Genomic DNA, 20,845 nt, shown 5'->3' with positions numbered 1-20,845 from the left:
TTTCTCCTTACTGCCCAAAAAAGAGTCAGGAGACCAGAGGCTGTCTCACACTGCCAGCTTATTTTAGTACCAGAATAGTGACACATCTGTGATTACACCATGGGGCTAATGTTTCTACAGCATGGGGGAATTCTCAGCTGGGGAAAAACTACTAGGGCTATGAAGGAGATTCTTATTCCTGGAGCTGTGGAGGTAGGATAGAAAGAGCGTCCACATTGTCCCCTACTGCCATACTCAGTGACTATGCATTTACCTCTCACATTGCCAGCATGGCTGGTCTGGTGCCTCTACACCATCCCAAAAATCAATGCACCAGGCAGAGTGCATACTTTGGGAGTGTTGTCTCCCAAAGGCTCCTTTGGGGCTGCACTGCCCATGCCATCCCCAGCTTAGGTTGGATGTCTTAATGTCTGGCTCACACTGTGTGCAGAAGGCCCTTTGTTATCCTGAGCCCAGTGACATCTCTCAGAATATGACTTCATTGTGGCATCTGTTGCCCCACAGCAATGAATGCTCCAGTTTCTAGTCATCCATCATGTTTATGTCTACAAATGCGTTTAACTGATTTAAAGAAGGATGCTGTTTGCATTTAACTATTAATTTGAAGCTGAAGTTCTGCTGCTTGTTAAAAACTGAATAAGCAAGCATTCATGCCCCAATGTGAAACAATTGTTTCCTTTTGCCATTAATAAGAAGAAAATAAGAAAAGCTTGTGGTACTTGGATATTGCACATTTAAAATGAATGTGAATCCTAGTTCATGATATTGCAGACAGATATTTAATAGCCTTTTTTATGTTGATTAACTGTTAGTTAAACCATGGATTAATGTGTTGAGTACTTTGTTTGTGTTCCTTGTCAAAGCAAATCAATAACTTCTGCATTCACAAGGGAGAAAATAGATCATGATCATTTCCTCTGCAACAGCAATTGTTATTTCTGTAGTATATAGAGGTATATACAGTTCTGTGGAGCTGATCTTGCTCTTAAATTCTTCATTTGGTTTTTTCAAGCCACATTGTGAACTAGATAAATTTGCCGAGTTTGCTTGAAGATTTGTGCAGATTTTTAAAATATATTTATTTAACTCGGTAGACAATTATTTGCACTGAATGCCATTGTTTTCTACTATTTTTGACAGTACTTACTTTTCCTTATTGTAAAAATCTGCATTAAATTATACTGCAGTATTTGTCATTGCACACTTCACCCCAAAACTCTTGAAGGCCTGTTAACACAGCAAAGTTCCTAGATCTCCTTCCTCTGTTTGGAGCTTGGTAGTGTGCTCACATCTGTAGCCTGCATAGGATATGGAGTGACATCCTGCACTTTGCTGTTCCTTGCAAGTTAGCAAAGTACTGGGCCACTACTGTTGGGTCAACAATCCTGAGCAGATGAGAGAGCCTGGTAAGTCTCTGAGGCAGCTTCTGGTGAATACTAAGGGTTTTTTCCTTCTGATCTCAGACATTATCTCAAAAGTATACTACAACTTTACAGAATAATTGCCATGGTGCTGTAGTAATAATGCTGCCAAGTCTGGTAATTTGGACGATTATTTAGAATAGTGTCTTGGTTTTAATAAGAGATGATCATATAGACAAGCACAGATCAGGTTTCAGCTCTAAATTTTTTCTTTTCTTTGCGGAATTTTTCCTTTTCTTCCTTGCATCTAGTTTCTTTGGTCCTGGTGCAGTGGAAGCTCCTCAAGGTCACTTAAGCTCTAATGATATTTGGTGAATTAGTTTGTATCAAATTCACCTTTTGTCCACTAAACTTTTCTTAGACATTACAACTCTCCTGTTCAGCAGGTGTCTGAGTGCAGACATGAACAAAAAATTAAAGGCTAAAACCTTCCCTTCCTCTAGCAATCTGGACTTTTTGCTTACACAGATAAGATCTCTGGAATTCAGAGAGTCTAACAACATCTGAAGAATGATAGTTGAAATCAGTGCTTTGCCAATGAGCCACAGGCTTGCCAGAGAAAAATGAGCTTTCCCTCTGTACAGACCTGGAAGCCAGATTTTTCTGTCTTTGACCTTGAGAAAGTTACTGAGTCTCTCTATCTGTTTTCCCTCTGCAGGAGTGATAGTGATTGCATGTAACTGCCTCACCTAGATCTAGTGCATATTAATAAGTTAATGTCTTAAGGTACATTAAAAGGCATGCAATAGCTATTCAAGTCCCAGTTGTTCATATGACTTGAAATGGCAGTTAATTCCTGGATTTTTTTATTCAATTTTATTACAGACATTATAGAACATTAAGTTCATTTGTGCACTTAACGCTTTTGATTGCAAACATTTTCTGGTACTCATAACGTCTATTCATAACCTATTCTCAGAAGGGCAATCTGCCCCTTGTCATAGTATGACTATTATGACATGTCATTTGTGCTGCCAATATGCCTCTATTTTCCCTGATAAATTACCAGTTTTATGGTAGATAACATTGAAACAGAGAAATGTGTAATTTCCACATAACCTTTTTTCTGCAACCTCTGTTGCTAATTTGTGTCTTACTGCAAATGACTTTCACCTTCAGTCCAAAGGGTGTTTGTCAAGCATAAGTAAAACTCTAGATATGGACATCATTTTTTACCATTGCATTTTAGGAGTTGATGAAAATCTGGTAAGTCCTGCCACGAAAATATACAGATTTCATCCTCCTAACTGAAATGAATTTGAGAAGAAAGACCATGCCCCAAAGCTGTGCGTCACAAACAGTGGCTAAGGAAGCTTTAGAGACTCTCTTGTGACACAAAAATGTGCCTCTAATTTTGACTTAGTGAGGCAGTTTCTTCATCTGAAACAGCCTGATTTTCAGCCTTGCCTGTATAATTCTCAGCCTGTCTGGAAAGGTGACAATTAATTTCATTTACTCTGTGGGCTCATGTACAGGAGCCGGCACAGATGAATCCAGGCCTCAGTTTGTTCAATGTATGTACTAAAGAGCTGTTAAGTGGCAATATCTCACTCCAGGCTAGAATTGCCTCTGTGGCAGAGCAGTGAAAAATCACTGTGTCCAAAAAGACTGTGTGTGAGACCAGTTCCTCTGGGACACCCAATTCAGCTTCAGACTGTAGATTTATGAAATGAAATGCATTAGACATTACCACCAGTGTCTTGTAAATCTTATGAAACATATTTGAGTCAGAAAACATTTATCTTCCATAAAACTTGTCAAGAGAATTGCATCTTGTCTAAACTTTAGCATTGCCTAAGGATAGAAACACAATATTTATAGCCCTGCCTTCTCTCTGTTTCTCACACACAATCCTGTAGTAAAAACATATGTACAGTGGTTTGAAGTTTTTTTCAGATCTTTTGTTTTAACTGTTAAGTACAGAAAAGTGTACTGTGGATCTGAAAACATTCTGATAAAAATGTAATCCTCTATTCCAAAATCAAAGGGCCTGGCATGACAGACAAGAAGTGTGCAGGTTTTTCCCACTAGATTTTACAAGAAGTATTTCACTTTTTTCTTTTTTTTTTTTTTTTGTTTTTGTTTTGTCTGTACCATGAGTCACTCATATGCTTAAATTGTGATTTTTCATTGAAGTATTTTCTCACTAGAACCATTGTAAGCTATAGTGGTGTAACTTTTTTTCTATTTTGATCATGTACAGGTGATGCAGCAATAATTGCAACTTCTTGTACTAGGGAGCTATGAATTGTTCAGATCCATGTGTTAAGATCTTCTTAATAAAACAAGTACTTGCTTAGCTGTAGTTTTTTTCTCTAATTTTGTTGCAAAACACATAACTGGTTTAAAATGGGCTTTTTGAAACAATGGTGTGCTTTTTGGTAAATAATGCTAAAAAATTTTATGGTGTAGTCACCTGACCATGTGGGAGTTTTGCTAATGACCCAGAATCATTTATACACAATAGACATATCCAATGACCTTGATTTGTCTTTTTTAAGTATACTGCAGTACTGCATGTATTTCATAAGGACTTTGCTTAGACAGCTGACTTAGTCAAATTGCTGTGGAAAGGGCTGATTTTAATCAAGAACAACACAAAACACTAGGAAAAATGAGGGGCTGAAAATAGAAAGTAGTATTATCAAAAAAGTGGATGATTCAGAAAACTTACAATGAGATGAGAAGCTGCCTATTTCTAGATCACTAGTTCAAATAAAACCCCTCTGTGGTAACTTGTAAATCCTGTTGCCAGCCTATATCTGCTCGATAACCTAAATTGTTGGATCACTTTGATATCTGCTACCCATAAGGGGACACACCCATAAGGATGCATCCGTAAGCAACATCCATCCTTCACGGAACAGGGAAGCATCAAATAGTCCTGGATGCTAAACTACTTCTTGCTCCTTTCATTTGTACTTACTCTCTGTGTATGTATTGTTTTAAAATTAAGTGAATGATCCAGTGGGTGCAATTGGAAGGTTTTGGGTAATTTTTTTAGCAATGTGAACAGAATTTTACAATATTATGGTTTTTTTCTCAGAAATTTGATTCCAGACTTTTCCTTTCCACTTTAAAAGACTTACTCAAAAATTAGCTTACAGAGAAAACAGATTTAATGAAGTTCATAATATAAAACTTCTGAAAGCATTTCAGAAAATTAAAAGTTAGTGCAAAGTTTTTAAAGAGTGTAGTGTGTTGATGTGTCATTATGAGAATTCAGCTGATGAAAAGTCCAATACAAAAATTTGCAAGCCAGTTCTTCATTAATCTCTCCTTCTTTGTGATACAAAACATGGTCTATCACTAAGAAAATTGAGTTTCTCTCTTCAAGGCATCTAGTAAAGTTCTGCATCTCATTATTGATTAGCCTGCAATAATACATGTTGGAATTTAAAAAATTATTTCTTTGAAGCTGAAGATGATGATAACAGCATGGTATGGTTTGTTCACAGGATCTAAAGCCTTTTCTTCTCTTTAATCCCTACGCATATTTGGAGTAGCATTATATCCCTATAACTACACTTTTAAAAGACTCTCTGGAATGTTATCTGGCAGCCATTTAAGAGTTCATTCTAACTTTTGGGTTAGAAGAAAGCAAAATGTTCCAAGTTGAAGATAGTAGATTCAGTAGATTTCTGTAGAAAATCTTTTAAAGAGAATACATTTTATTCAAGATGCAGAACACCTCTGGTATTCAGGCTAAAATATTCAAGGGAATCGAGGGCACTCAATACTTGTCAGATACAAGTTTTTGTGCCTCAAAGTCAGCTTGGCCAGCACATCTGCTTTCACACCTGTGTTCTTCTGAAAAATAAAATGGGAATTTGACATAGAGAGGGTGTCCTACAGGCAAATGTTGCCCATTTTTCATAGAGCTGTTGCATCAGCCAGGACTTCAGAGAGAGGACATTTTCTGCTGTCTCACAAATAATCCTGAGCTGCCACCATTTTTGCCTGCCAGTCTCTCATTCTGATTTCATACTGGAAAAGCAACATGAGCTATTTAGCAACTGGTTGGGAAACATGGTTCTGTTCCTGACTTTTCCTTTCACTTTGATCTTCACCTCCTCATGTTCCCATTTCCCTACTTGATATGTTGTTTGGTAAAGGGCTTTGAATTCAACACATAAACAGGGCTAGATGGTAACAGTCCTCACCACAGGTCTTAATTCCATAAGATGCTGAAAATAATCAATTACACCTGTGACAAAAGAAATATAATGTTAACACCAATTCTGATTGATCTTCAGCACCTGGCTGGATAAAGAGCTGGGGCAGGACAAGGGATATCATCATGGCCACCCCCCAGTATATAACTGTGCCATTAGCAAACAAACCTCCCAGGTTTTAGCTTCTTCCCTGGTTACTCTCACCTCCTCCCAAAGTCTCTTTTCTCCAAGCCCAGTTTCACACGCTCACTCCCCTGCACGTCAAAGAGTTGTGTGCTTGCCATCCCCTCAAGTCACTCATCACTAGCGCAAGCCACTAGTTTTCCCTCTGCCTTTCTACAATTATCCCCTACAGTCCATCCTTCCTTCCTCCCAGTCTTACTCCACCTGTTGCACTCAGGTGAAACATTTTCTCCTTGCTGCCTGCACACCAGCGGAAAGGTCACACAGACACCAAGCTGAAGGCATGCTTACCACTGAGTAGCTGGTGCTTACCACTCTGAGTAGCTGGGCACTAAGAATTTGCCACAGATCTTTAGTGCTTTGTCCGGCTGACAGTGTTTCTGCTTGCATGCTGTGCTACCTCTCCCTAATAAGTGTTGTACCCTAATCTAATAAGTACTCAGTTAAAATCCATTAGATGTCTTGTTGGTCTTGAAAATCTTTCTGTTCTCATTTCTTCTCAAAAAGGGATGAAAGACCACTAGTTTCCTGTATACAGTGAGAGAAGCAACTCTGACTTTCATAGAGCTGTTTCCTTTAGTTTATTTATTTGCTTTTCTTTCCCAACAGCTCTGGTTTACACACAAGTGACAGTGTTACAAAAACAGGACCTGGGGGCCTTCCAGACATGAGACAAGTGCCAACTGTTGTAATCGAATGCGATGACAATAAAGAAAATGTGCCTCATGAAACTGACTATGAAGATTCTTCCTGCCTTTATCCAAGGCAGGAAGAGGAAGAAGAGGAAGATGAAGAGGAGGATAACTCATTATTTACAAGTAAGACTCATTCCATTTTTCCTTTCTCACTTATTTAATTTTTACCCTGAACTCGCAATACACAAAGGAAACATAAGGCCTGTGTATTTTCTTTCTTGGCTGTGGCTTTTGCATCTGTCAGGGCTTGACTACATGGGGATGCTAATTCAAAATAACAAACAGTATGAATTTATAATTATTTTGTTAATATTCATGAATACCTGTCTCAGTAGTGCTCAGACTAAACTCAAATGACAGGTTTGGGGTTATATTGGTTCAGTTACAAATGGGCTTTTGGATTTGCTTTCCCAAATGCCCGTGGTGAAGAGAAGCCCTGCCTTTGTCTTAAGTCAAGAACATCTCAATAGTTACTTCAGGAGGATGAAATAAGTGCCACACGTAGAGAATCAGAGCTTTTATATATAATTAATTTCATTTTCCAAAATGATTTTGGAATCATAAATGAGCACATGCTTTGAAAGGGGTCACAATCAGAGGATTGGGCTCACATAAGAAGAGGTTAATTGATAACCATATATCCTGGTTTAGGGCAATTTTGGGAGAAAAACCTCTAAAGGGGTTTCCTTTAGAAAAACAATTCAAGTGGCCCCTCTCCCAACAAACTCCACACTTCTTCTCTCCCCCCTTCGCTCTCGGAACAAGTCCTAAAGGTGCAAAATTTATTATCCAGCATAAACAGAAAATTGGGGATACAAGCATCATGTAGCCAACCCAGGACACCATATCACAATTACAGACTGGGAAAGGACCTGTGGCCTTCCTGACCTCTGTGAGGAAACCCAGTTCCTGCCTCAGTGTGGCATCATAGGACTGTCCCATGAAGAAAAGATACAGTACTTTATGTATGACAACTGTTTGTCATCCTAGACATTGAAGTTCCAGGCCCTTACCTTTCTTTTCTTCTGAAAACTGGAAGCAGTACAATCAAACAACATCCCTTTTAAAACACACAGAAAGATTCTAAAACAGGCATATTTCACCTCCTCAGCACCCCACCTTACCCTGCAAGTGAAATTAATCAGTGTTTACCCTTATACTAAAAACAGAGCAGAACTGCACTATCTCACACTCTCCTGACAAGCTCTCATGTGTTTGTGTCTCTCTGTGTCTGTCTTCCTTGCTCAAACTGCTTTGGACACAAGCCTAAGAAAGCAAATTTGAGCCATAAAAGAACACTGTTTTTTAGTGTCTTTGCCACTGCCCTGGAAGCAGTTAGTTAATGTGCATAGAGATTTGTGCTGCTTCTGATTGACTTCTGATTCCTTCTAGTTTTAGCTTGGATGTCTTGATATTACATTGCAAGAGACATTCAGATACCCTTTTCTTTTCACATGCTATAGGTCTGCTGCCTGGCCAGATTCTGAGGTTGAATTTTTCATTCCATTATGTGGAAATACTGTGCTAGAGAAAGCTACAGATGCTACTAGCAATTCTGAAACAAGCCCTTCTTCTCCATTCCCTTCTATGGAGCAATATATTAATTTCTATTTCCTGTATACCTACCAATTTCAGCTTTTCCTAATTATGATAGGAATTGAGGTTAATTGAGCACATGAAGTTAATGACATCCCTTTTCCCATAGTCCACACCAGTGTAAAGGAGAGCCTGATATCCTCCCTTGGCTAGTACTTCTTTGCCAGGTGCATGCTGTAATGAAATGATGACACCTCTTTTGGCAGAGCCTCTCCTCTCTCCCACAGGCCCCCTGGCAAGGAAACTCTGCAGGAAGGATTCTTTAGCAATCAAACTAAGCAACAGGCCTTCCAAGCGAGAGCTGGAGGAAAAGAACATCCTCCCCATGCAGACTGATGAAGAGAGGCTTGAACTTAGGCAGCAGATTGGGACAAAGCTAACAAGGTAAGAGACAAACATTTTTTTAACTCTTGCTTTTGGAAATATCTGGTGGGATGTAGTTTTTTTACTTAGTCTTTTAACATTTGAGATCTTTTTGGTTACAATATTGAAGGGGAAAAGCCATGGAGAGGGAAAAAATGGTTCTATACATTATTTCTGGTCCAATAAAGCTTCCCATATGGCTCCCCATTTCATTTTTCTGGCATATGCTATGGGAACTTTGGTTAAGTGTCAGCATGAGCTACATGAATTGGGTTCTTTTTGGCACATCATTGGAAAATGTTCAGCTTTGATAACATTTCAGACTGTAGCTGTAGGTGCCATTTTATAAGCTATTAGTTTGGCCAAAGGTCACAAGTATAACTCTCTTCTGACTGCATCACCTGTGAGTAGCTGAGACTTTTCCTGATGCAAAATAGTTTGTCCTTCAGTACTTGCCTTCATTGGGTTAGGTTGGACAGATTTACTCTGTCTAGACACTTTCTTCTTCATAACAGTGTGACTCACCAGCTGTTCTGGTTTTCTGTATTGCATGGGGTGTAAAGGGGTGGCCATTAAATGTGGAGGACTTCTGACAAGAATTACTAAACTGAGGTCAGACAGAACTGTCTAAGAACCTTCTATGTGCATGCCATCATTTCTGTAATCAATTGAATCCTCCTACGTTGTCAGCTTGGTGGTACACAGAGCTGGTGAATGCTCTTACTTGCCCTCCAGTGAGAAAACCACAAGGAGGAGATGACTAGCCAGTTGTTGAGATTTTCTTGCACATTTTCATTATTTTATTTTGGGGGTGGATGGATAAGGGGGAAACACTGCTACCATGTTGTGGAGACAGGAAGAATAGGAGCTCCTGGTAAATACCACTTTCAGCATTTTACTTACTTTTCTTTCGTGGCCTTGTTTATCACCTCCTTGGAATAAACTAACCACACCTTTCCAAACTATCTTTGAAAGTTTTGTGCTGGATCATGCTCAGCCTAGTCCAAAACCTGTCTAATTTTTCAGTATTCTTCTTGAGGGGCTTCAGCAAACATGCCCAGAATATGTAAGGTGATGCTGCACTGTTGTTGGTGCTGTGATTTTTCAGTTCAGTCTTTGTTCAGCTTTATTCCAACCTTGTTAGACTGTAGCTGCACTGGAGCTCTGGGTCCCAAAGAACAGCACAGGACAGCAAGATCCCAGTGCTTATATGATTAAATTTGAACCCTTTAGAAGCATCTGAAGAATTTTTGTCTCTCACTGCTTCACCTTGCAATGACATTGAACAGCATTTCCACTGTGTTGCCCATTTGCCTAAATTACTTAGGTCCTTCTGAAGTTTGCCAGCTATAGCTGATGAAGGAAAGTAGTGTCATTTATAAACACTGATTCTGCACAACTCACTGTGCACCAGATCTTTTTCATTATAAGTATTTTATTTTTCACCCATCCAAAACCTGCTGTTTTCCTCGCTAAACAGTATTTTTTTCAGCAAATGCCTTTTTTAACAAGGGAAACTATTTTTGGCCATATGCAAAGCCCCATATTCTTATAATGTTGTTTTTTTGTTTCCCCAATTGTATCTCTGCTAATCTGGGTTTAATAGTTTGAGCTGTAATGCCTGATCTTGTCTTCTAATACAGCTAGGATTTAGGGGCAATCACAAATAGTTCAAATAAATAAAACTGTTTATATTTGAGTTCAAAAAATAGCTGAGCTGAATGAAACTGCTGTTTCATTCCTACTTTATATCAGTGTAACATCACTGAAAATGGTAGACTTTCACAAGCCTTAACCTGGAATGATGTAGTTGCCAGTCTGACCTTTTAATTACTACTATTTACAACTTAGTATCTCATCCTTTTGAGTAGTTGAAAACAATAAAGAAATATGAGGAGAAAACTGTTTTGCTCATATTTAATATGTAAGAAGCCATAGGCATTTCAGCAGCAAAAAAAGAAAGGTGCCTGTCTTACCAGTGCTCTGTGTCAAAATGTGATATATCCATGTGCACAAACTGATGAATATTAGATTAAAATAGAGAGAATATTTCAATTTGGACAGTATTTCCTTACTGTCCAGACTTTATTACTGAATCCATCCTTTGCTGTTGCTTGGTAATTGTCACACAGTGATGCAAATGCCAAGCAAAATTAAAGTAGTGAAGCATTTATAGTCCTTAGAGAAGATGCTAGATGCAGACTATAATTGCAGCTGGCAATTTTGGATTTCAGAGGGATTTGTACTGCTCCACCAATGAGCCCCTAGGGTTTAAAATATCCAGCCAATCAAATCACATATGCTACTTACAGAAGTAAAAAATGCAGAATAAAAACTTCAGCATATAGTTATTGTCTGTAATGGATCAATTAATTTTCACCAAGTGGCTGATTAGGATACTTAAGTATTTATGCATAATCCTGACAGTATTTCGTTTGGAAGAGCTCATTGGCTGCCACATTTGGCAGATCAGAATTTAGTACTATAAAGAGAATATCTTTTTCAAAGATGCCTCTATCCAGGCATACTGAGATTGGCCATTGACATATTGTGTGGGACCAAAATCATCCCAGGTGCAGTTCCTCCAGCCTTATTAGAGTTGCACTGGGAATCAGCTTGGCTCAGAAAGGTCTGTTCAGATCCTATTTAAATGTAACTTGAAACCTCTGAACCTCCTGTTATTCCCAAAAAATTGTAATGACTTCAGTGTTACATCAGCCAACTGGAAGAGAGACTCCAGAGTAGAATTCACTGTTTCCCATGCTGGGAGAATAGTGCCTTGACTTACACCTGGCCAGTTGTAAGGGTGAGGCTGCAGGGACTGTATCTTATAGCAGGGCCTGGCCCACTACACACCTTGGTGTTTGCTCAGCCATGAGACAAATTCTTTGCCTGTCATAAAACACTTCACATGAATGTTGTGCTTTCCTGGTCTGTGTCCTGTATCATGGCTCAGCACATGCAGACCCCAGCAAAAATGGAGCTTCTTGCCCAAGGTGGTAAAATATGTCCTAGCAAAGGTAGGAGATTCCACATCGTATGAATTCCAGCCACATGAACTGGCCACTGCACCATAAACTATTTCTGAGGAGTCCTTACATAGCAATTATGGCAATTGATTAGAGTGATTAATTAGAAGACCTCTTCCTCTAACCAAACCAGAATGGATTGCTCCAAAATGTAACATCTCCTATGAAGCAAGGAGCAAAAATAGTGAATTAAGATGCAGAACTCTCAGCTCAAAATCACATGTGGCATGGGGATGGGAAATGGATGCTGGAAACCATGTTCTTGGCTGCTAAAAACCCTCACTACTCCATTATCTTCTACTCTGAAATGCAAACCTTCTGTGCTAAATAAATCTTTAAGTGAGTATGGTGTTCCTTTTTTTTTTCTTTTTTTTTTTACTGTTCAGCTTCTCCCAGACTTCTCCATTTTATCCCTCTGGTGCCTGCACAGCTTCACAGCTGCTCAAGAAGTGTGCATGTGTGACTGTAAGACAGAAAGGAGAACACAGGACAAAAAACAGCACTCTGAAAGTTAACAGGGAGAGGAAGGGAAAAGACAGATGTCTCTCTTCTGCCTGTCTCACTGGCTGTGTTGGACCTGCTGGGAAGCACAGGTTCCCTGTTATTCCAGTTAGAGAAGCAGCCAGGAAGACTTGGATTTAGTTTTCAGTGGCTGTCAGGGTGAGAGGAGTGGGATATATCCAGGCTGTGACAGTGAGCTTGGAGGTTTTCCTGGGGAATGATTAAGGCCTGTCAGGAAGCCCTGGTTAAAAGGAGGGCCAGCAGTGCTGGGTGATGGACAGCAGAGCTGCGTGTGTCCCAGAGACTGCAGGAATGTTCCCAGGTACTGGGACAGGTGCTTCAGTGCCAGTCCTTGCACTTCCCTTTCACCACAGAATCATAATGGTGGCCATAAGACACCTCACAGACTTTCTCAATCAACATGTTTAGTGATTACAGTGTCTCTGTAATCACTGTTACAAGCACCAGACTTTGCAGTCTCAGAATGGGAAGACCTCAGGAGTCTGGTTGCTTTGTATGTCTTTCACAAAGTCTCCCCCATACTCTGAGACGTGTGTCTTTAGACCGACTGATCTGCCACACATCCTACAAGGGAGGCTTTCTAAAGCATTCAAGTATTTTTGAATCTCATAACCCACCAACTCTGGTGAAGGTGCTCATTAGCAATTAGATACAGGAGTATTAAAGCTGAGCTTTTAGTCTGCTGCTTTTCAAGTACAAAGTGTATTTATTTGTTTTCCCTGATTGTTTCCATCCTGGCTTCTCCCACCTGCTGGAATTGGATGATCTAATAACACAAAATGTCTGGTAATCAGTGTGCTATCATCATGTTGTTAATAATCAATGTCAAGGGAACTTCTTGATATTCACAGTATTATTACTGGTCAGCATAATGTCTGTCTCATCAGCACACTCCTACCCACTGTCTGCAGATCTGGAGGCACAGGAGACACATAAAAGCTGTCCACTGGCAGTAGTGCTTGTCAGGGGACTGCTGCCCTTCACTGGAAGGTGCCACAGGCAACCCAGTAAGATTTTGCAATCCAAAAAGAGTTTGTGTTGTGCTGCTGCCAAAAGCTGTTAGTTGTAGGGGTCTTATTTACCTTGCCCAGTGTGAAAGCAAAGAGAGATGAGATGGGGGAGCAGCCTTCCGCACGTTAGCTAACCAGTAAAATGAGGAACAAATGAAGAAAGTAACAAACTACCTATTGCCTCTTTCCTGACTTTAAGAGATGCTCTTCCGATTGCTCAACTGAATCCTGTGTGTGTCACTATATATGTTCTGCTGGTTTTAAGCAGTGAATTAGAGGCAAGTTCCTCTGCTAGATATACAGTAGTGCTCTGCATTGTTTTTTGTATAGCCCTAGATTTATTCACTACAATACCTTACGGGGTACTGCCCTTACACCAGCAAGTGCAAAATCATGATCTGAAGCAATATAAGTAGTATATTGCAAGGATCATGAGGCAGTAGATCACAGAGACACTGTCTGTGGGCATATGGCTGTAAATAGGTACACTTGGGATTTGGGCATGCACACCTGCTAGATGTGCCTTTACAGTCCCATTGATGTTTTGGAAATAGTACCGAAATGTCCGTGGCTGAGAAACGCAGCATGAGAAGTCATAAAACTTTATGGAATGGCAGGTTTGACAGATGGTGCTCACCTACCACCTTGTTGAGAAAGGTAATCTACACATTCCCTGGTCAATACTGCGTATTCTTCAGCTGTTCCGAAAAATGCTGCTAAGAAACAGAAATCCTGTGATTGAATGAAGTTAGTGAATTCCCACAAGTACAAAAAATTGTCATTGATTTTTAAAATGTCATGAGGCTGCTGCAAGGTTTTTGGACTAATTCGTATCAGATACTAGAAAGAAGAAGAAAGAAGAGTAGAAAAATTGGACAGTTTGGGAAGAGGATTGGGCTGTCAGCATCACCATGAAGGTGACAAATACTAGCAGTACTGAGGAAGGGTCAGTCTGCAAGGCTTGCACAGTCACCGAAATGCACAGCTGTTCCTTGAGAGGTCTGAAGGAACTGAACAGTTTGAAGCAATCATTTTTATTTACTAATATTTAGGCTGTGAAGAGATTTAGCTTTTTGAAACAGTTAATTCTTTAAGCAATGTTGCAGTCCCACTAGGGAAGGGTTTATTCAGCCAGAGAACGGCAGCATGATGGATCCTGTTGATCATGGCTGAATCTCCTCATGGCTGCTCCCCATCCAGTGCTGTGGAGGGCAGTTTGCACCCTCCCTATCTCCGAGTCATTTAGGGATAAAAAGAATGGGCAGACAGCAGGATTAGGCTTTATTCAAAGACCTCATTTTGTTGGGTAACGTGAAATAATTTCTTCCTAATTACGTTTGACGTCTGCAATTCTCACACTTATTGTTAGCTTCCACTAATGAGAGAAAAGCAAGTGCCTAAAGCAAGAGCTCATCCCTGACGGCAGCACGCATGCGCAGATGTGCATGAAGCATGCCTCTTCACATGCAGGGATAAATCACACGGAAAATGGGATTGTGGTAAACGAGCTCATCTAAATCCTGGATTAGGGACGATGCAACAGCACTAGATACATGAATGGGGGTGACGGAGAAAAACTGCAAAGGGCTGAGCCTCAGTTTTAGCTGCAATGGTACCTAGGGAGAATGGCATTTTTTCCCCTTTTAGTTTAGCTATTTGTCTGCAGAAACCCCAAGGGAGCTATTGAAATTGCCCTTAGCATCAGGAGGAAGGCAGGAAAAGCAGGTGATTATTTATGGGTGCTGAGCTCAAACAGAGCTACCATTACACCTCTGGGCACAACTGCTGGGAATACATACTCTGAGCAGAACTGGTCTGGGTTCTGTGCATGGGTTCAGAAGGGAGATGGGCGTTCAAGGCCCTTGTCAGCCCTCTTTTCTGTGATCAATGTCCTGGTGAGTTCTGCTCCACTGAAAGGAAAGGTGGCTTTGTAGTTACAGTACTCTGAGAAGGCTCCATCTTCCACCAGCCTTCCAACCTCAGGCAAGCCACTGAAAGAGATGCACACATGTTTATTTGTTTGTTTGCTTGTTTGTCTATTTATTTAAAGTATGTTGGGGTCTCAAAAAGTACATCCATGCCTATGAACTTTGGAACATTGCATTAGTTGACAAACTCTCATTGACAGCAATATTTGTGTGCTTTCAAAAAGCCACACCAATACCACGATCTCTTTAGACATCTAACTCTGTCTTTCAGTAGAACCAGGATCCTCATTTCTGAGCACGGTTTGCACTTACCTCTTTGTATGAGGAATTTCCATGGCTAACATCATCATCATTCATCACAGAAAAAGGCATGTCTAACATCATGATGCTATTACTATTGTTTTGATATTTGATGGTTGTTTTGCATTTCATAGCTAGCAGGATGAGTTTGCTTTGTCTGAGTAATTTGCTGTAGCAAAAGGTCAGTGGAGCAATCAAGGGATGACAATGTCACCACAGAACACGTCACCTATACACACTCCTTGGTTTGGGGAATGAACAGTGTCCTTAACTTTTGCAGCTCCACCTTGGGATGGGATAAAACCCTGCCCCCATCAATTTTGCTCAGCTAGGGCCAGCAGATGTTTTGTTATTTATGGAAGCAAAGCCTTGCAGAGTAGATATAGTCTGTCCTTGGGCAGATGTGTCTCTCCATGTTAGACAATGGAGCTCCAAATGTACAGAGACATTTATTTATGCTACTATAAAGGAGGAGAAACGTTCTTCTGAGGAGAGGGATGATTTTAATGGTAGGCAGCAGAGAGTGGCATTTGAGGGCAAGGTCTTCCTAGAGGCACCTGTGTGACCACTGATGAAATGGCTAGTGGTTTCATCATGTCCAAAGTTCATTTCAATAAGAAATGTCACCAGCCCAGAAAGGAATTTTTATTACTGGGATCTGTTACTGTTCCTGTTTCTGCTCTCGTGGAAGCAGGGCAAGTCATGCTGCCCTGTTTTTGCAACATCTGTTTCTCCCATCCTTTCTCTGCAGAAGTTGAAGCAAAATGTGTTAATGAGGTTACAATTTCCCCTTCATGCTTCCCATACTCTTCAGCCCCCTGACACAGCCTGTATTTGAGGCCTAATTCAGGCTGTCAACACAGCTGAGACAAATATATTAAATCTACCTTAATTTCCTTTGCAGTGTCAGTGGGGTGTGGTATCATTTATTTTCTGCCCCGAATTGATTGCAGTTTTGCTTTTAGTTGTCAAACTACTACCAGCTTTTATGTAAGAGGAAGCCACATTTCTCTGCTGGGCAAAATAATTCATGGTGATATAAATGATGCTTGTGGTAGTAACAAAATATCATATTTTGGTAATAGAAATAGTCTTATTTTTCCAGTAAACAAGAGACCACATGGAGTCTGTGCAGTACTCTCTTTTGAGTAAAAGAATGGCATTAATAAAAACAGGTGAAACAAACACAAGCAAGGAGGTAGCTGCTTCAAAAGGTTATATTCTGGCTTTAAAAACATAGGTGGTTTATTTGTTAGGTTTGTCTTTTTTTACTGGTTAATACTGACAAATTTAGGGCAGCTCCATTAAGAACTAGCTCATAGATTTCCACCTCTAAAAAATCTAACCATAAATCTTCATATTTTGTAGCTCCTGATTGTAGGTAGTTAATCACAAGCACAACAGTTGCTTAGCTTGGACGACCTTGTAATTTCTGTAAAGAAAACAAATCAGGTGGGAGTACAAGGTAAAAGAAGCAGACTGGCAGAAAAAAAATTCTCTTTATAGTCTGCTGATTGTAAAATGGAGAAATTGCTCTTTGAGCAAAATATTTAACCTCTCTCAGAAGTTATAGTTTATATTTCCCCTCCACTTCAGTGTATTATGGCCTATTTAGCAACACATGTGCACGAGATTTAACAGAGGCAAGCCTTGTAAAACAGTCAAACATATTTAAAAGCTGATCCGAGTCAGGATTTAAAAGTTGTGTTTATATATGTGCTCATATGTGTTCCCTGTGGCTATTACTGTACAAGGAGAACTGCTAGAGGGTAAGTCTGGCTTGTGTGCATGGTCATCCATCTATACCTAGAAACTCTGGAGTTTCCTTAGAGATGAATGGGGTCCTTTTTTTTTTTTTTTTTTTGCAGAAAAATTACAACTAGTCTTTTAGAGGTAGGTTTGGATAAGAATTGTGCTCCTGTTTCAATGCATTGGGATTCACAAGCACTGCACAGACCATATGTGGGAATTAAACTAAGTCCTTAGACTCAGACCTGACCATGTGAAATTACCATTTGTGTTAATAACTTTAGTGAAGAGGAAGTGTTCTCATGTGTAGACCACATCAATGTGTCTCTAAGTGTGCAGCCAGTAATATTCATTACTTGCCTTTCTGATAATAAATAACAAACCAACAAACTACAGGGAAAACACATTAGCACCAAGATTAATTCAGTAACTTGGTTCTTCACTGACATCCCTGAATTCAGGAGGCAGCAACACTACTGGTTAATGAATAATTAATAAAATAAGCATTCAATATATTGTATTTGCTCAATGAGCAAGCATCTATAATGTCAGGCTAGACTATTTATCCTGCAGAATATTGGAGTTTTTCAGCATGCTGGAAAAGTCTTCAAGATTTCCTTTATTGCAGTAATCAAGACAGAAACGGTCTTCCTGCCTCCCTGCAATCAGCTGGCTTTGATTTAAAAGCCTGCAAGCAGGGACCCTGATCTCAAACATCAGGGGCTGCAGAGGCACCAGCCTACTTCTTCACTGGGGAGCAGGCATGGCTCTTGGACCAGGGCCTGTCTCTTCTACATGCTTGGGGACATCATTTACCTGGTGGGGTGGCAGATGACAGCTTGGGTGCACCCAGACCCATTAGGGGAGCATGCAGGGAGGTCACAGATTCATGGAATTATAGAATGGTTTGGGTTGGAAGGGACCTTAAAGACCACCTGATTTTAACTTCCCTGCCATAGGCAGAGACACCCCCCACTAGACCAGGGTGCTCAAAGCCCCATCCAGCCTGACTTCCAGGGATGGGGCATTCACCACTTCTATGCAGAATTTGTTTCAGTGCCTCACCATCCCCACAGCAAATGATTTTTTCCTAATAGCTTATCTAAACCCTCCCTCTGTCAGTTTAAAGCCATTCTCCATTGTCCTGTGACAATGCCCTTGTGCCCTCTCCATCTCTCTTGTGGGCCCCCTTAAGGTACTGGGAAGGCTGCTACTTGTAAAGTGTAACTAAACTCCCTCCTTGGGAGCCCCTCACAGAAGGTACAGAGAAAGGTCTCTGGTCATCTGCCATGAAGGTATTTTCAGAGCCCCATCAGCTGGCCCACCTCCAGTTAAACCTGCAAGCGGCATGGGAAACAATCTCCTTCAGCCTCTGGCTGCACTGGGAATTTGGATTACCCAAACTGTGCTCCATTTCTGGCTTTTCCAGAGCACCCTGTGCCCCTATACAGGGACCCTGGGGAAGCTTTAATATCCAAGGTTCAGCTATAAAAGAAAGAGGGCAGACAGCCCCTCTGACAGGAAGTGGTTTGTTTGGATCTGCACATCAGTCTCAAAGTGGGGAGAAACTTCTCTGACAAGAGTTTGGTGCCTTTACATCTCCTCATCATGGGATTCCCCAGCTGATCCCAAAACCTCCCTCTGCTACTTTCAGGGAAAGGAGTGGCTGATGTTCCAAAGCCAGAACATGCCCTGTGACTCTACAGCTGAGTGTAAATGCCTGGTGTCCTTTACCGTCAGATTGTGCCAGAACCATTCATCCTTCCCTTGTCTGAGCAGACATAAGATAGGCAAACCTGGGTAATTGCAAGCATTATAGAGCCATGTGATATTGCACCATCCATTTCATCTTCCCCTTCAGACTAGACTAGCAAAGAAAATCTAATACTCTACTGCAGTTAAAAGAGCTGCCAATATTTTGCACTGCACTGTTTAATGCCAGAAAAGGGCTCCATCATGTTTTCTAATGTGACATGACATTAAAAAGGCTCAGTGGTGGAAAGATGATTTTTGCCTCTGAAAACTAACATATGACTCTTTCTTGGGAGGCACTTTTATTTCACTCTGTCTTGACTAATTCTTCTCTTCAGAGTGTTTATTCCATCTTATTTCTCACTGTATTTCAGTAATGCTAGTAGCCCCCACCACCCCACCATGGTTCAAGATATTGTGCAGCACTTAGCCTCAGTCTGAAGAATTTTGGAGCAGATATCAAAACAATGATGGGGAAATGCAAAGCATCAGTGCAGGAATACCAGGCATGACAATTCACTTGTCTCAGCATCCTTCCTGATGGTTACACACTTGACTGCCCTCAGATTTGATTCTCCCACCTGCCCATCACTATACCTTGCGTTTCTCCCAGTTCTATGTGCTTGTCACTTAGTCATGTCATGTTTTAACAATTAGGGCATGCGTTAAAATCTTCCAGAGAGCAGTGCTGCCTCACTATTCAGCATAAAAGTATAAATGAAAGGATGAACTTGAACCAGCATTACTGAAGATTCAGTGCCATCCTTATTTTCTTTAATATTCCTTTGACTGATTGTGTCAGCTGGGAGAAATACTCAAAGACAAGAAGGAAAGCAAATGTCACTCCTATATTCAAAGAGAAGTCAGGGAATTATAGGCCAGTTGACCTCACATTCTTCACTAGGAAGGTGATGGAGAAGCTAATCCTGGAAACCATATTCAGGCACATAAAGGACAAAAAAAGTCAGCAGTAGTCAACATGAATTCACAAGGGCAAGTCATGCTTGATTAATGTGATGAAGTTGTGAAATTAATGACCTGGTGGACTACCAGGGAGCAATAGATAATGTCTGTGTAGATTTCAGTAAGGCTTTCAACACTGTCTCTTGTAAAATTCCTCAGGTGTCCAAGAATGGGCCCAGCCGCTCAGACTTTTCAATCCATTTACCCATCCAGTCCAGAGGCTGGTGTTCAGTGGCACCAAGTCTAGCTGGACTCCAGTACCTAGCAGTATACCCCAAGGGGTCAGTACTGGGTCCAGTCCTCTTTAACAACCTTCATTAATGATCTGGATGACGGGTGGAGCTTATCCTCAGCAAGCTGGTGACACCAAACTGGGGAGTGTGAGTGATGCACTGCAGGATAGCACTGCCATCCAGAGGGACCTTGACAAACTGGAGACATGGGCTGGCAAAAATCTCATGAAGGTCATCAAAGGCAAGCACTAATTGCTGACCTAGGAAGGAATCCCATGCACCAGAAATGTTGGGAGCTACCCAGCTGGAGAGCAGCTTGATAGAAAAGGATCTGGAGGTCCTGATGGGCATGAAGTTGGACACCAGCCAGCAACTTGGGGAGGGCGGGGTGGGGGGGGGGGGGAATGCCTAATAGTATTCTGGGCTGCATTAGAAAAAGTATTGCCAGCAGACAAAGGGATGTGATCTTTCCACTCTACTGAGCACTAATGAGGCCACATCTGGAGTGCTGTGTTGACTTTCTGGCTCAGAATCACAGCGTATTCTGAGTTGGAAGGGATCTACAAGAATCATCAAGACTCTGTAGAAAAGAGATATTGGCATATGACAGAGAGTCCAACAAAGGGCCACAAAGATGATGGAGGTGATGAACTGGAGCATCCTCCCTGTGGAGAGCACCTGAGAGAGCTGGGACTGTTGAGCCTAGATAAAAGGCTCAGGAGATCTTATCAATGTGTATAAATATCTGAAGGAAGGGTACAGTGGGGACAGAGCCAGGCACTTCTCAGTGGGGCCTGGTGACAGGACCAGAGGCAACAGGCACAAACAAAACAAGGAGGTTCCCTCTGAACATCAGTAACACTATTCTGCTCTGAGGGTGACCAAACACTGCCACAGGTTGGCCGGGGGGATTGTGAAATTTCTCT

At 41.0% G+C, this 20,845-nt stretch overlaps 1 protein-coding gene across 3 annotated transcripts in view; it reads left to right on the top strand.

The window, feature by feature from the left end:
- Positions 1–20,845, top strand: part of PHACTR1 (phosphatase and actin regulator 1) — a 301,935-nt gene that overhangs the window by 244,571 nt on the left and 36,519 nt on the right. For all 3 annotated transcript variants that reach the window (XM_053979775.1, XM_053979759.1, XM_053979766.1), the window contains 2 exons: positions 6,389–6,597; positions 8,298–8,454. In XM_053979775.1, coding sequence (XP_053835750.1) covers positions 6,389–6,597; positions 8,298–8,454 — 366 coding nt within the window. The remainder of the gene's footprint in view (positions 1–6,388; positions 6,598–8,297; positions 8,455–20,845) is intronic.

Source organism: Vidua macroura, chromosome 1 (assembly GCF_024509145.1).
Source record: "Vidua macroura isolate BioBank_ID:100142 chromosome 1, ASM2450914v1, whole genome shotgun sequence".
Classification (NCBI taxonomy): Eukaryota; Metazoa; Chordata; class Aves; order Passeriformes; family Viduidae; genus Vidua; species Vidua macroura.
Note: the sequence above shows the minus strand (reverse complement) of the source record. Positions and strands in the feature narration are given on the sequence as shown.